The 15,966-nt window shown below is 44.0% G+C and overlaps 2 protein-coding genes across 5 annotated transcripts in view; one reads left to right on the forward strand and one right to left on the reverse strand.

Annotated features, from left to right (window-relative positions):
* Positions 1 to 3,115: 3,115 nt before the first annotated feature.
* Positions 3,116 to 15,966, reverse strand: part of LOC109399235 (chaoptin) — a 128,224-nt gene continuing 115,373 nt past the window's right edge. For 3 of the 4 annotated variants that reach the window (XM_019671671.3, XM_062854128.1, XM_062854129.1), the window contains 3 exons: positions 4,122 to 5,973; positions 3,966 to 4,060; positions 3,116 to 3,726 (listed from right to left, as the gene is read on the reverse strand). In XM_019671671.3, the coding sequence (XP_019527216.3) occupies positions 3,150 to 3,726; positions 3,966 to 4,060; positions 4,122 to 5,973 (2,524 nt within the window). In that variant the 3' untranslated portion in view covers positions 3,116 to 3,149. Of the gene's footprint in view, positions 3,727 to 3,965; positions 4,061 to 4,121; positions 5,974 to 11,779; positions 11,904 to 15,966 lie in introns of those variants that run through there. The other variant, XM_062854130.1, reaches the window with a different exon arrangement.
* Positions 12,245 to 13,241, forward strand: LOC109399239 (lysozyme c-1). The gene is made up of 4 exons (XM_019671677.3): positions 12,245 to 12,523; positions 12,588 to 12,676; positions 12,745 to 12,808; positions 12,964 to 13,241. Exons 1-4 carry the CDS (start codon positions 12,388 to 12,390, stop codon positions 13,101 to 13,103), a joined length of 429 nt encoding a protein of 142 aa, XP_019527222.3. The 5' UTR covers positions 12,245 to 12,387; the 3' UTR covers positions 13,104 to 13,241.

The raw sequence follows: 15,966 nt of genomic DNA on the forward strand, positions 1-15,966 counted from the left end.
AAGGTTCGTTTTAAGGACTTCGACCTTCTCACTCTCTGGCATTATCTGGTTCATGGCCTGAAAGAGTTTCTCGACCTGCAAATAGTATTGCTGGAACGATTCACCCTTTTGTTGTCGGGTTTGGTAAATTTTCGTACGCAGTACCGAATCCAGATCCGGATGTCTGAATTCGTTCTTCAGTTCCAGAACCAAATGATCCCACCCGTGCAGGGAATTCCTGCTTCTGCACGCGGTGTACCAGCTCAGAGCTGCACCATCGAACAAGTGGATCGCCGAGTCAAACAAATCATCGGCAGACGCATGTTCGGATATGGCAAGTTGTTGGACGTGTGACAGGAAGTCGTTAAGTCCCAACCCTTGATCGTTTCCCGAATATCTTTTGATTTTCCACTGGGAAACTGGCGTTACTCTCCGTTGTGCCGCTACCGGGTACGGTTGTGGAACAAACTGAATGATAGGAGCTGCTCTAGTCGGCTCGGTTTGGCTTGGAAGGTTCTCGCCAACCGTAGACGTGAACGAAAGATCGTCGAGCCGTCGTTGAAAAGAACTATTTAGAGCTTCTGCACCCACCAAAGTCGATTCCGGAAAAGTAGCACTTCGCTTAAATGGTGGATCAGGTACCGCGGCTGGTCTTGCACCACTCTCAAGGTCGGCCCAATTCACTCTAGGAGCTGAAGGAGCTACCTCTGATTGTTCCGGCGGCTCAACAAACGGATTCGTACTGTTGAGCTTCGGAGACACGGTTGGGGTACCGGATTTCTTGATTTCCTCTTTGAGACCACTGATCTGTGTGGACAAAGCCTTGAACAAGCTACCAATATCTGTCATGGCTTGGTTGAATTTCTCCTCAGTCACGTATTTGACCTGTTCGGTTTGTTTAGGAATCGCCCCTGTAGGCCTGCTTGTTCCTGAAGCGGATGAAGGTGGGTCTACAGTTCCACCAGCTGCTTCATCCAAGAGGCCAGACCCATCGTCGGTATCTGGGTCAGATGTTGCAAAAAATACATCATCTGACCAAAAATGCTCTGAAAAGAGGTCGAGAACACTTCGAAATGCTTCGCCGGCTTGTAAGCGTAGCTCACCGGTCGAATGATTTTTAATGACGGCGAGGCGATGACCCAAGTGTAACAATCGGGCTTGGAAAACATTTTTCGCTTGTGTAGTCAAAGGTTGTGAAAGATTCTGCTCCATGTTTCTGAAAAGGTGTTTGCAAGCATCAAGATCAACTTCTGGGTCTTGATCGTAATGAATAATAAATTCATGACCTTCTCGTTCATCTTTGAGGATTTGTTTCAATCTCCTCCGGCGCTTACACCGCGATTCGTCATCCGCGATTACGACATTACGAAGAAACAGCTCGTAATCGAGCTCCCCGGGAGACAGGTGGTCTACCCGCATACCACGATAAAGGACGCTGAAGTCCGGACCTGATACGGAAACGCGCGGCGGCATTTTATCGGTAAACTGCGTGGATAAACGACAAGTGTGTGAAGTGAATGACTCAATCAACCAAATCGAACGAAAATAATCTACGGCTTCAAACTCCCACGGACTCAAAAATGTTGGACAATGATCTATCGTATCTTGCTAGTGAAAGTGACTAAATTGTATGACTACTCGCGTTGTTTTTCACAAAAATTCGCTTTGTTTTGAGCTTCACCAGAGCGCATTGGAAAAAAAAACAAAGTGTTTTCGTTTCTCGAGTGACCAGAGTGGATTTGAAAGAAAGCTACTTCTTGAAAACCCCCCCAACGCTTGTGAGGAAAAATTTTCTGTGCAGAAAATTTTTCCCTCCTAGGAACCACTAATGGTTTTTTTTAAACGTTGGGCGCCAGTGAAACTATATTTGACCCCGGGAGTTTCTTGCGCCGTCCCAGACGGGGACGGGCCAAAGCCCCAAGCGGCTGGTCTAGAGCCAGCGGCCGCTTCCGGGGTGGGCACTCAAGGCCTCTTTCGACTCCCGGGTCCCAGGGCGTATGAGAAGGGGGAGCTTTCGGTGTGGCGGACCTAATATACAAAAGTAGTTACCTGATAGACGTTTATTCAGCGGCTTGGCGGAATGGCACACAACGGGTCGGTCTCTGTGGCTCACCGGCTGGTGTAGGAGGGTTGCACCGGTGGCGGGTTGGTGATGGTGCACTGGACAGCGTGGAGCGACGGCCGTCTCTGCGAGCGGCGGGCACGAGGGTCCAGCGGACCGGGGGATTCAAACGAAGTTCGGTCCAGTTGCGGTCACGTGGCGGGACAGCTGGTGCCCCCGCGGCGTAGCGCAAGGCGTGCGCGACGGCGAGGCGGGACGTTCGGCGGAGATACCGGCCCACCGGCTGGATAGCGGACCTTATGGAGCGGGCGATGAACCAGATAAACGTGTGGCACAACGGAGTTTTGGATGGCGTAGCGGGACCTCCGGCGGCAGAACGATTCTCTCGGCAAAATGGCCGGTCTTCGGGTGACAAAGGGGCTTCCAAGTGACGCTGCTGCCCTGCCGGTGATAACCGAGCCCTCCGAGGGAGATTCGGGCCTTACGGTGACAAAACTGGCCCTCCGGTGGCAAGCCGGGCCTTCCGGCGGCGAAGCAGACCTTCCTGCGGCGAATCGGGATTGAGAATGGTGTCGCCGGACCTAGAGACGGCCCAGCGAGCGTTCTGGCTTCACGGCGGTTCGAACGGGCCTTCCGGAGAGGTAACAGGCTTTCTTGGAGCGGACGAAAGCAATGATAGGCTCACAACACTCGAATACTATCGGCTTGGCCGACACTTAATCACTTTTGGCAAACTTTTATCCCACACGTGGGTATGTCTTTTCGAACTGCTATACACCTTTGTGGTCTGATAATCGGTAGACGACTGATCCCGCTGGCCACAGTGATCTCGCGCAGGCCCCTTTTCATCCTCATTCTCCCATCGGGAGAGTGGGTGATTCTCACTGTGTCCGGTCCCCATCGATGCCACCTTCACTCCAATATCGAAATTCACCACCCACTTATCATTCGTGTACGCGACCCATCGCCATAGCCACGATTGCTTCATTTAAATTGAACGTTTTCTAGCTTTATAATATTATTCCCTAATTCCGCACACCAAACAAAAACAAGTTACCGTTCGGTAACACTATATACACAATCATTCTACTCATGCATTCATTTCTCATCATAAACTCGTCGTGGCTTGCAGTTTGAAATACCTACTCCTGCTCTCAACCTCATGCAGTGGACCCCTTCGATCGTCCACCGTGTAGCAGGTGCTCATCGACGGCATATTACTCCGTCCACTTTTAAGCCTTATAAAGCCCCAAATGAATGCCATCAAACTGGTCACCACGATGAACGCTCCCAAACCCTCCAACACTATCCTGCTGACTGCAACCGAGGGCATCCGAGCAGCAGCATCCTCTTCCAGGCGCATCCGGTTAATCGCCAGATCGGGATCATCAGCCATCCGCGTCATCAGTAGCTCGTCGTAGTAGGAGTCGGATTCTCCGGCTCCACCGTCCTCCACTGTATCGGTTTCGTCTTTGTCATTTCGACGATCACTTTCCGCGATGCGGTTCATATCGGAGATGTCACTTTCGCTGGTGCTGGGAACCGAACTGCCCGGGAAAAGTTCCTTTTTGATGGATTTCGCTTTCGATCGGTTCAGGAAAGGCGGTGGAAGTACAGTCACTTGGCAGGCCCCGAGGTATTCATCTTTCGAGATGTCTTCCTTCATGATCAGGCAGAACTTGTAGCTTTGAATGAATCAAAGAAGGATAAAGTTAGACGATGTAAGTAAGTTTCAAATCAATTAGTCAGAATACGCTCAGGATGTTCGTAGAAATCCTTGAAGGATTTCAATGGCGAATTGTACTCAGTTTTTTTGGATTTTTTTTTTTGCAAGTTGGTTTTGACTAAGAGTATAACGAATCCAGTAACTGTAACTGTATAACTGTTATACTCGATAGAATATTAGGATCAATATGATAATCACCTGAGCTCACTCTGAAGATCGTACGCCCCTATCAGTTTGGTCAGGAAAATGTAGTCTGTAGCGTTAGCCGTTTCTGGTAAATGATTGCAAGACACCTAAAATCATAAAACAAGTATTTTAATCACATCCAAACCACTCTGCAAATATTCTACTAACCTCTGAATTGTACAGAATATTCTCTGGATCATCATCATGGAACACGTACACGAACCGGCAAGAATACTCATCCGTTTGCATCCTCCAATATAGCAGAACATCGCTCTCATCGGTGAAATTAATCCCCTTCAGTTGAACATCCGGACTGATTTCCCTTATGTAAGACATATTGTTCTTCAGCTTGAGCATTACCTCGATGGTCTTGAACGTACTCTCGTCGGCCTTTTCCTTGTTCTCACCGTTTCCATTGCAGTTCATCGAATCAGTCGAAACCTGCAGCAAGGAAGCCCCTTCCAAATGGGGAGGTGTGGCACAGACCGCACCCAACACGTCCTGTGAAGCGATCCTCGACGTGGACAACCATTCAACAAATGGTTTCATTGAACAATCGCACGCAAGTGGGTTGTTCTCCAAGGAGAGGCTATGCAGCGAGGACGCATTGTACAGGGCGTTCTGCGCAATGATCGAGATATCGTTCCCATCGAGACGAAGTTCCTTGAGTGACGGTAACGGAGCAACGATGTCTGCGGTTAGCGCTCGGAGGAAATTGTGCGTAAGATCGAGAACGATCAGACGTGGGAGATGTTTTAGGGATGACCCAGATATGGCTACGATCCCGTTGTGGCCTAGATCCAAGACCTGGAGCGATGCAAGTCCGGAAAAGGCGTGGTCCTGTAGGACATCTATTTGATTGTGGCGGACGGAGAGCATCTGAAGATAGGCTAGACCTTCCAGCGCCCCATTTTGTATGCTGGTGATGGAGTTTTTATCCAGATTTAGGATTTCAAGGCCTTTGATGATCGGAAGAGTGGTGTTTTTCAGTGGTCCTCGAATAGTGTTCGATCGTAGATCCAGCTCTCTGAGGTTAAGGCACGACTCCAGGGACTTCATGGTTTCCGGCGTTTCTCCAAGTCGATTTCCGTTGAGCTTGAGGTGGATCAGATTGCGAATGGGAAGGAAGCTTTTCGGGGCGATCAATGAAACCTGATTATCGCTCAGTTCCAAGTATGATAGTTTCGAAACCGAAATGAAATCCGTACTTTGAATTGATTTGATCTTGTTGTTGGATAGATCCAATCGATCTAGCTGAGGCAACGCAGCCAACGCCTGCATTGGTACACTAGTCAATGCGTTATTTGGTAACCCTAATGCCTGTAAAGAATTCTTAATCCCAGCAAATGCTTGACGATTCACCCGCTTGATCTCACCCGACGAAATCACGAGGCCTTGTAGCGAAACGCCTTCAAAAATATTCGCGTCATTTATCACCGTCACGTTCTTCAAAGTGCAATCCAACAGTGACACCGAATAACGAGACGATCTCAGACCTTCGGCGATCAACTCCAGCCCGTGTAGATCTCCACGGCATCGCAACGTATGAGGCATATCGCATCCACATTCCAAATTGGCGTTCTGTGTGATATTCGGACATTGCCAGTCTCCCAAATCTACGGCCGGGGTAATCTGAGCGACCTTCTTGTCGAATCGTTTCTTACCCAGTTCCCCTTTGTTAACATACTTCAGCGTACTCCACGTGACTCCGAAAGCTTCCTTGGCGCTATCTTGGTTAATCGTGTCGGGTTTTGTGGTTCTTTGGTTGTTAGATGTGCTACTGCTACTGCTTATGCTACTATCACTAGTGTTGGTGTTACTGATGACTACAATATCGGTTGGAACTATCCTAAGTACGGTTGACTCGGTGCTAGGGAATGCAGGGAGGATGCTTTGGCCCTTCTGAGGAGTGTTGACCGACGTTCGGAGGCCTCCGCCGGCGATTCCCGCTGTCATGAATTCAGCTCCGCAGCAAGAGGCGATTGTGTGTAACAGGACTAGACACGAGATGATGTGAAATCTGAAATACGAAAGAAAAATAAAGGTTATAATCTTTCAGTTGTCTACAATGCATGATGTGACAGGCGTCATTTTGTCCTAAAATAGAAAATTACCAGCACTAACACATTTAAGATGCAAGTGCTGAGCGACGGAGATAGTCGAGTGACTCCGTAGCTTGAAGGAATAGAAGCGTCCGTCAAGCGAATTGGAAGTCGTGAGTTCGAGTCTCACTGGAGTACGTGGATTTCTTTTCATATTTCAAATCTCAATTTGTTCATCGAGCACAGGTTTCTGTTGTGCACATGGATGTCAAAGCATTTTCAACACATAAATTAATTAGTGTCCGTAAGCCCGTAAGTGTCGTGCGTTTTTCTCCATCAGTTACTATTAATCCATAGTTCAGGAGTCTATCGACCTTCGTTGCTTCCAAAAACCACCACCAGATGGAAACCGTGATCATGTTGGTAGCGTGAAAGGGGTGGCGATACGGGTCCTCAAGATGGACGTGTTGACGGACACGATGATTTGGAAGAAACGCGAATGACTTGGTCACTGACCAAACCTGAAGGATAGTGACCTTATTGAGAGAATGACACCTGTGACATAAAACTCCATAGGAGAACATTCAAACCCACTATCAGTGTTGAAAATTTCATTTCGTCATTTCTAAATTCAATCGCCTACAGCTAATTTTAGAAGCTGAACCTGAGAATATGGTATATGAAAAACTTGTGCGGCTAGACCAATTCTGCTAGAAAGTCACGGAAAAACTGATATTTTTCGAATATTTAAGGTAAATGTCACGGACCACCTTTGTAAAATGCTAAATGATATTCACCGTGAATATCATTTGGCATTTTTCAAAGGAAGCCCGTGACATTTACCTTAAATATTCGAAAAATATCGGTTTTTCCGTGACTTTCTAGCAGAATTGGTCTAGCCGCACAAGTTTTTCATATACCATATTCTCAGGTTCAGCCTCCAAAATGAGCTGTAGGTGATTGAATTTAGATATGACGAAATGAATTTTTCAGCACTGCCCACTATGCTTGTGAACAGGGAAATTAAAGGTTGGAGAAAAGTGTAAGAGATTAGAGAGGAAACATAGAAGGACACAGCAGTCACAACACCCTGCAGTTTAGGGTAGAACTTCAGCTCTGCATGCTGAATGATCCTCCCGCTACGTTGGGAAGTACCGGCTAATTCCGCCGTCACGGACCAACGGACGCGGTTGACGGCGGGATTTTTCAGAACTTCCATAGGGAAGGATAGGGAGTGGTATCCGGTCGACATTTACATCTCTACATTGGCGGAGCCAGCATTCTCTTTTTTCTTACTCACTCTCCTAAACATACACGAGAAGGAGAAAGCAGCTTGTCTCCTCTTTCATCTTACTCTTTCTCGTTTATGAGCATCCATAAATTACGTCACGCAAAAATTGGTCATTTTCAACCCCATCCCTCCTATGTCACACTTTTTGTGTGGGATCTCTGAAACTTTTGTAGGGGTCGTCACACTTTGCTGAACCTACCCCCTTCCCCCTCCCCCTTAAAGCGTAACGTCATTTATGGACGCTCCATGTACAACCAAATTACATATGTGCTGTCCACTGGTGAGTTCAATGTGTGTTTGAGAATCTCCCTAGAATATAAGTCCTTGTATCTACAAGCGTAACCAGATCGAAACGTCTTGAAGCCCTTCTGAAACGGCCTGAAATGACGAAATGAATTGAAGCACCTCTGAAACCCTCCTGATACACACCTGAGGGCCAGTGAAGACCACAAACTTCACTTATAACATGCTTAAACGTCCTGAAACACCCCTGAAGTTCGCCAGATAGCTTATCAAGTCCTTCGTAAAACTTTATGAAACCTCTTCCGTTTACCCGATGGAGACGCCCTGAAATGTCGCTAAAACCCTCCTGAAATCCCCGCGAAGCTCGTCTCAGTGGCTGTGAAGACCTTTTAAAGCCCTCTGAAACCTTCAAAAACGCCCTGCGCCACTCTGGAACGCGATGAAACGCTTTGAAACACCTCTGAAACCCCCCTAACTAAATCTATGTGAAGCAGTGGAATAAATCTCCAAAAGTTGGATCACAGTTGGACCCACATGTGATAACTGTTAGGTCAATGTTGGACTTGGTGGCCAAAATAAAAACTGGTTATAATCTATCATTGTCAGGTTTGATCTCTTCTATAATGAACAAAGCTTTAAACCTACGACAGCACAATGTATGCTGAACTGAATTATGTGTTCCAGTCATCAGTCGACGGAGAGCCTTGGATGATGCTGGGGTCGTTTTTGAGTTATCGGACAAATATGTCAGGTTTTCTTTGGGAATCTAAAAAAATTGTCAAAATGTTTAAGTAGTTTTTCGTCAATAACTCTGAAACGAAAAGAGATACCGCGATTCCGAGAACATTTTTGGCTCTTTAGGGTCTTAAAATCACCGATTTTAGTAGAATAGCGTATTTCTTTTGTCGCAAAATTTTCATGATTTTTCTGACCCTGACAACTGCCCAAGAAACAATTATCAGTTTAAGAAATGTTTCTCAAAGCAGCGTTGTTAAGCCACATGTCGAACTATTTTTGGTTTAGTTGAGAGAAAACTGTTGGTCAACTCTTGTAAGCTTGTTAGAAATGGAGAACTTGTTCAACAACAGCCGTTCTATAAACATTGTGAATGTTATATTTATTCAATGATCGTGCCATCGTTTTACAGCTGATGTTCAATGTTCGAACCTTTTACTATTTACAAATATATCAGAAACTTTTCCTCAACGTTTATTAAACCTAGTTGTATGATGTCTTTTTGTATAACCCAAGTAACCAAAAGTTCACAACAAGGGTACTTTATAAGCTAAGCGGCTTGTTCGAGGTTGCTCATTAGCCTTCTAAGCAGCTTCATATTTAAGTAATTTTGGAACTTGAAAGTTCACATAAGCACGCTGGATAGCCTTCTAAGCAGCTTCTGACAGAACGTTGACAAAATTCATGCAGAAACAAAAATGTGTTCTTCAGAATCACAACCTTGTTGGACGGTTTGTGATTCACGTCTGGAAATTGCTTCTGAAAATTATATTTTCACATATGTCGCTGCTATACAGATTTGAACTGGATCCTTCTGCGTGATAGCTTGCCGACTTATCGCTATGCTGCTGAAGACACTTGACAAAGTCAGGCTAACTTCACTACTGTACAAATGTGCAAAACTAGCTGCCGACAGAAAATCGATTCAAGTCAGACTTTGCCTGCTGTCAACTCAATCGCAGCTGTAGTACAGTTGTAGAGCATAGGGTTCTCACGCAGCGAATCCGATAGGCGGCAATTTTTTTTTTGATCAACCCTAGTATTCATTGATTTGATAAATTCATATTTGTCTTTTATTCGTGTATGCCTAAACAGTCGTTTTCTGTAAAAGAAATAAATTTAATCTTCATTGAAACACAATGCTACTGAACTGAACTTCTATGAACTTGAAAGTTCCGCCAAAGTTCCGAGTAGCATCTTAAGCAGCTTTAAAGTTCCGCGAAGTTCAGATGAAGTTCCGAATGGAACTTTCTGGCTGCTTAAGAAGCTAACAATGAGCCTTGCCGGAACTTGTGACCGAAGTTCCAGCAAGGCTCATCGTTAGCCTCTTAAGCAACCAGAAAGTTCCATTTGGAACTTTATCCGAACTTCGCGGAACTTGAAAGTGGATTTTGTCATGGAAAGCGAAACTTTTGGTTACTTGGGAATCGTATAATAAAGATCTTAGAAACAATTATAGCGAATTAGCTGCAGGGTTCATAATAACGAGCATTCTACGACAATAATTCCAATACAATCAAAATGTGGCAACCATTTCAACCTTTGGTTGAACAAACGCTGCCAAAAAAATAAGTTTTGTTATTCGACTAATTGTTTACATCAACATTGAAGCTTATCAATGTTAGAATAATCATGTCCGCAACGTTTATTCATGAAAATAAAGTTTTAAGTAAGCTTTGATCATCAGCAGCGCTACTGGAGCTGATTAGTAGCTGCATGCCCAACAAACATTTTAGCTATATAACAGTTGAACAAACAGGTCTTAAGCAAACTTCAGCTTAAGAAACTGTTATTCAGCTATCTCTGTGTCTTGGGTGGTCACTTAGCTGCGGTGCGGTGATGTTTTGCAAATTTAGTGACTTTTCAAACATATTTTAATTTCTCATATGCTGAGTTTTCGGAACATCGATTTCGTGTACTAAGGAAAAACATGTCACCTTGTCTTGCGAATCTTCTGACAAACAGTGGATCCTGAACTCGGTCGAAAATGAAAGATTTAACCCGTGTTACGATGCCGGGGCCCGTGGCGTAGTGGCTACACGTTTGCTTCATAACTCTAGCGTGCGCAGCTTTTTTCTTTTTTCTCACTCACTCTTTTAAACAAACACGTGAAGGAAAAAGATAATAGAGAAGGCACTCTGCACCCTCTTTTATCTCGCTCTTTCTTGCGTTCAACAAAATGAACGAGCGAGAAAAAAGAAAAGGCTGCGCACGCAAGTGCTTCATAAGCAGATGGTCATGGGTTCGATCCCAGTCCCGGCACTTTCGTCAGTTGCTCTTTCCCCCTGAGAGCAGCTGACACTGACCCTCTTCTGAGCCAATGGCTCAAATGGACCCGGATACTTGGACATCGGCGAACGGCAACTCATAATGGACCCACAATCGGACTGGAAACAAGAACAACCAACAGCCACACATCAGCTTCCTCGTGCTCATCATTCTACCATGATAGGATAGAAAGTGAAAGCAGCGCAACGGCAATCAGTTGGATATAGTAGAATTAGAATAGAATAAATTTAGGCGCTGTACAAATTGCAAGTACAACTTCCAATTGGAATCGCTCACGCGGTGCCCTAGTGGACAAAAGAGCTGTAAATTAAGCTAAGTGATTGAAGAATAAAAAAAACCGTGTTACGATGAAGGAACCATCAGGGAGAAAACTTCTCGACGCTGCTGTTAGTTAGAGGAGCCAGCCTCGGAGCCAGCTGCTGTTTTCAAGCTTGGTAATTTCGCTGCCGTTGGTCAGTGTAGTGTGAAAGGTGAGTCATTTTTTTGAAGTGTGATTTAATGACTTAGAGCTGCTGCAAGACCCTTATTTGTTGTCAAATAATATGCAGCCGCAGATGCTCTTATTAGGCTCCTAATCAACAACCATGTTTACGATTGTGAACTTGGCGAACAATGGCAATTCAGTGATATTATTGCGCTGCTAATCAGCAGCTGAACAAAACGTTTAAGCCAGTATTCTTCAACTATGTTTAAGCTACTTGTTCCACTGTGAATAATATGTGAAATAACGGCATCTTATGCGTCGAAAACAGCTTGTCTTCGTACATTATTACAACACAATTAGGCTATTGATGGAAATTCCTAAACAGCTTTCTTTAAGCTTCTAATCGATTAGTTGTTCAATTAACAAAAATATGATGAACAAAAGTGCTGTTTTCGCTAAATGAAATATTTATTCGACGCTTTTTTCAACACATACTCTTATTCAACTGTCGGCGCTTTTATAGAACACTTGTTAAAATGACATGCTTATTAGTGGTTCTGAATTGTTACTTGGGATCTTTCCCTTCCTACGACCGGACCCTAGCTACCTCTACTATGATGCATAATCTATTCCTGGTTACCGAAATATCTCCAAAACAATACCAATTTATTATATTTGATCCACACATCTCAAGTAAAGATTCTTGATTGGCTTTTATTGGCTACACTCGAGATCGAGGCAGCTCCGAAGCTGGTTTGCGTGTTCGTGTTAGGGGGAACCGGGAAGCGAAGACTCTGCTCACCACATCAATGGCATTCAAGATCGTGATTGAACGATGCGCTCCAAAACACGCCTCGCTCAGTTTAGTCTAGAACGAACCAGGTTGCGGGAGGAGCGTATAACGACTGTAACTATTGCGAAATTTTAGATTATACTGCTTTCAAAAGTGGAACATTATAAAAAGGCGATAAGTAAGTACTGCGTCAAAGAGGTAAAAATAACCTAAGTATTGCAAGATGCAACGATGCAAACTTTCTTTCCCAACCAGTAGTGATAGTGTTCCACGAAAACGCCTTATCAAAAGTTGGAATTCCCTCGAACAACAACATCAACTTAGAGGCAATCAATTCTTAGTGGCATCGTTGTGTTACGAATCTCACGGCACGGCCCGCTCGGACAGAACAGGGTCAACGGGGTGAACCGTGTCGTAATCGGCATTCGCCGCCACACTCATATGCAAACAATCCGGGTGGTGTGGCGTCGTCTCTGCACTTTGGAAGTCGTTAATCACTGCTTCTCTGTGACGTTTCAGTTGCTGGCTCTAGCTACCCAATTATCGCGATAATAAAATCCAACAGCCAATCAGTCTGAGGAATTGCTCCCCGCTGCAAGGAGGTTACCACAATAGAGATGAGGCGTCTAGCTGCCATAAGTTGTTTGCTGATTGTGGTTTGTTTGTGTCCCATCAATGCGAAAGTTTTCCAGAAGTGTGCTTTGGCAAAGCTTTTGGACAGTTATCAAATTTCTAGGTCACTGATTTCAAACTGTAAGTATATTTTGAGACATTGCAAATGTAACCTCTCGACAATTGTTTATTAATCGTTTCCAAGGGATCTGCATGGTGAATGCCGAAAGTGGCGCCGATACTTCGAAGAAGGTTACTTTGGACAATCAAACTAGCAGCTATGGGATCTTTCAGGTAAGGCCATGATTTAATCTCAAATCTTCATTCCACCCTAACACAGTGGTAATCCTTTTCGATTGCAGATCAACAGCAAAGATTGGTGTCGCGCGGGACGCAAAGGTGGCAAGTGCAACAAAAACTGCGAAGGTGAGTCCCGTCTGAGTGCATAATTTTGAGGACCCCATTAGGAGGTGCCGTAGAGTTCTACGATCACCTGCTGATCATTTCCGAGAACAGCATAACATTAGTGTGATTAATTATTGTTTCTTTATTTCTTCCCCCTCCCCCTTTATGGCGCGCAGCATTCCTGACCGATGATATTAGCGATGACATTGAGTGTGCCAAGCAGATACACAAGGATCAAGGTTTCTCCTACTGGAAGGGATGGGTCAACAAGTGCAAACAGAAACCCCTGCCGGACATCTCCATGTGTTGGAACTGAGACCGGTCGAAGGCAAGTGGGGCTACTTGAAAACTGCGGGTGGTTGAATGCAAATGTTTGGGACGGGACGGATATTGCTCAGCTGATCGATGGATGAAATTAATAAAGTTGAAATATAAAATATACAATGTTATAGAGCATTAGGTCTCATTTGATCGTATCACAATCTTCATTTTGGTAATAGTTTATGCATCTTTGAATTCGATACTACGTGGTGTCCTTCTAGAAAAGAAACAAAAAAACTACAAAACTTTATTAAATTAAATTGACATATTATGAATTTAAGTCGAAACTCTGATATAAGGAAAAATGGTAGAAGGTATAGAGTAGCTCAAGAGGAATGTAATTCTGTGCACATCAAGTTGGATAAAAATCTTTTGACAATTAATCTCTCAGAATGGCAAAAATGGTGTTTGTTTTAAGTATATAATCAAATGTTTTTTTGTTTGAAGTATAGAATCAAACTGTTAAAATAAGGTATTTTTTATTGAAGAGATTTTAACCTTCTGTCTGGATTATTCGCCGCTGCGAAACAATAAAGTATTGATTGATGAAAATATAGGAGCTATTTTTCCTATAAAATAAAAAAATGGATTATATTCTACGTATAAAAGTCTTCAAAACAAAGTATTCAAAAAAAAAAATCAATAAATGAAAAATATTGGAAAAACAAATTCTTACATTTCCGGTATTCTTCCCGTGATTCCTACACTTCCGATATTCTTCTAGAGATTTCTGTTTAGACTCCATCAAGGTTCTTACATGAATTCTATCGACGACTTCCAGTGTTCCTCTACGTTTTTTCAAAAGATTCGTTTCTGGATTGTGTCAAGAAGCTATTTCGGAATTCCTTAAGGTTTTCTCCGGAATTTCTTAGGACGCCTTCAGAGATCTTCTCTAGGATTCTAGCTGGTATGCCTCCCATTACTCTTCAAGTGCTTACAGGCATACTTTTCAATATTCTTTCGGGGCTTTCTTCCTGGATTCCTAGAAAGGGTTTCTTTGAGATTTATAAAATGTATTATACCTTCAAGATTTTTTTCCAGTATTTAAAAGACACGGACATCGTCTTCAACCAAAGGCTGTACAGACTGAACGAAACCAAACAGTAGACAATGGACACGACTCACACTACGAGCACCAGTGGATACGAGGAAGAAGCATTTCTTGCGAAAAGTTTCATCACTCGGAGCGGGTATCGAACCCGCATCCCATAGCATGATACGTTTATACGCTTGGTGACGCTAACGGTACGGCCACGAGGCTCCACATTAAATTCATCCAGAACTTACATCAAGTCTATTCCCGAGATTTTTTCAGGAATCTCTTCCAATTATTTTTACAGAGCTTGCCCCGTGGTTCCTTCATGGATTTCTCCCGGAAATTCAGGAGTTTCTCGAAGGTTTTTTCCTGGAATTTCACCTGAGGCACCTTTGAAGTCAACAGAGTGAGACCTCTTGAGAAGTCCATCGTCGGCGAATACCTGGCTGGGTTTTGTGGGGGCCGATCAACGACGGATCAAATGTTTAACCTACGGATGATCTTAGATAACTTTCTGGAATATATCTTGTACACTCACCATCTGTTTTTCGATTTTCAAACAGCTTACGATTCAGTGAAAAGAAATAAGCTTCAGCAGATATAGCCAGAACATTTTTTTCCAGCGAAACTAAAATCAATCCATCGCAGACGAAATGGCTACCTCGATTGTGACCTTAGATGGATTGATGCAAGATGATGCTCTTTCAAATTTGCTGTTCAATATTGCTCTCGAAAGAGCGATTAGGAGGTCTGGCGTGCAGAGGAATGGCACTATCATCACACGGTCGCACATGCTCCTCGGCTTTGCGGACGATATTGATCTCATCGGCATCGATCGTAGGGCAGGGCACAGTGGAGGAAGCTTTTGCCCCTCTGTAGAGCGAGACAGCGAGGATAGGCTTGACGATCAACTCTACCAAGACGTAGCACATGAACGCGGGTAGGGTAGCAGCATCAGTTTTTCTATTGGGCATTTGAGTCGGAGCCAAGGGCGTTTCTAGAATGTTCCCAGAGAGCTCGAAAAAAGGGGATAACATAGAGCTTCAGAGGTATTCCAGGAAGGTTCCAGAAAGCCATGGTGGCATTGAAACCCCCTGGGACCCCCTTAAACAACCTCTGGAACTCCTTTGGAAACGTCTGAGACCCATTGGAGTGCCCCTCAGCTCCCTTAGAACCTCCTGACCCCTTTTGATATCAGTAGGTTGGTTCCAGATGTACGTAATCTTCCATTTGATAAATTTTTGCCATTGGTTCCCCCTGAGATCTCTTTAAAACGCCTCTGAGACCTCTTGGCATCCTCGTGAAATCCCCTGGGACTATTCTATTATACATTTTGGCTCTTTTTTGTTTTTATTTACGTGTATTTTAGGTTGTGCTAATTCTACACTTACATTTAGGCTCTGTCCCACATTGGATTTTTTTCCTCCACGATTGTTTTTAAGTGTGTCAAGAATACTTTTAATCTTTCAGGACGCGCATCATCAAGCAACCGATACTACACCGCGCTCGCGCTGTGTATAAAGAGCGAGTTTTTTTTGGTAGTGTTATACTTTTTGCAACAGCGCGCGCGCGGTTAACCCTTTGAAACTTTTTCTATTTTTTTGGTTTTTAATTTTATTGATTTGATTTGCATTAGCTGATGCTCATCCCGCTGATGTAGTGCATGTTTCGGGGTCATAATGACTCCAATGCACGACTAGGTTTAAATAACGGATCAATATTTAAAAAACCTGTTTTCATACACATGCAGAGAAAGATATGATATCTTCTGAATTTATTCCTCGTGGAGAATGTTCCTCAGTTTTGTAAAAACCATTTATTT

This window comes from Aedes albopictus, chromosome 2, assembly GCF_035046485.1.
Source record: "Aedes albopictus strain Foshan chromosome 2, AalbF5, whole genome shotgun sequence".
Lineage (NCBI taxonomy): Eukaryota > Metazoa > Arthropoda > Insecta > Diptera > Culicidae > Aedes > Aedes albopictus.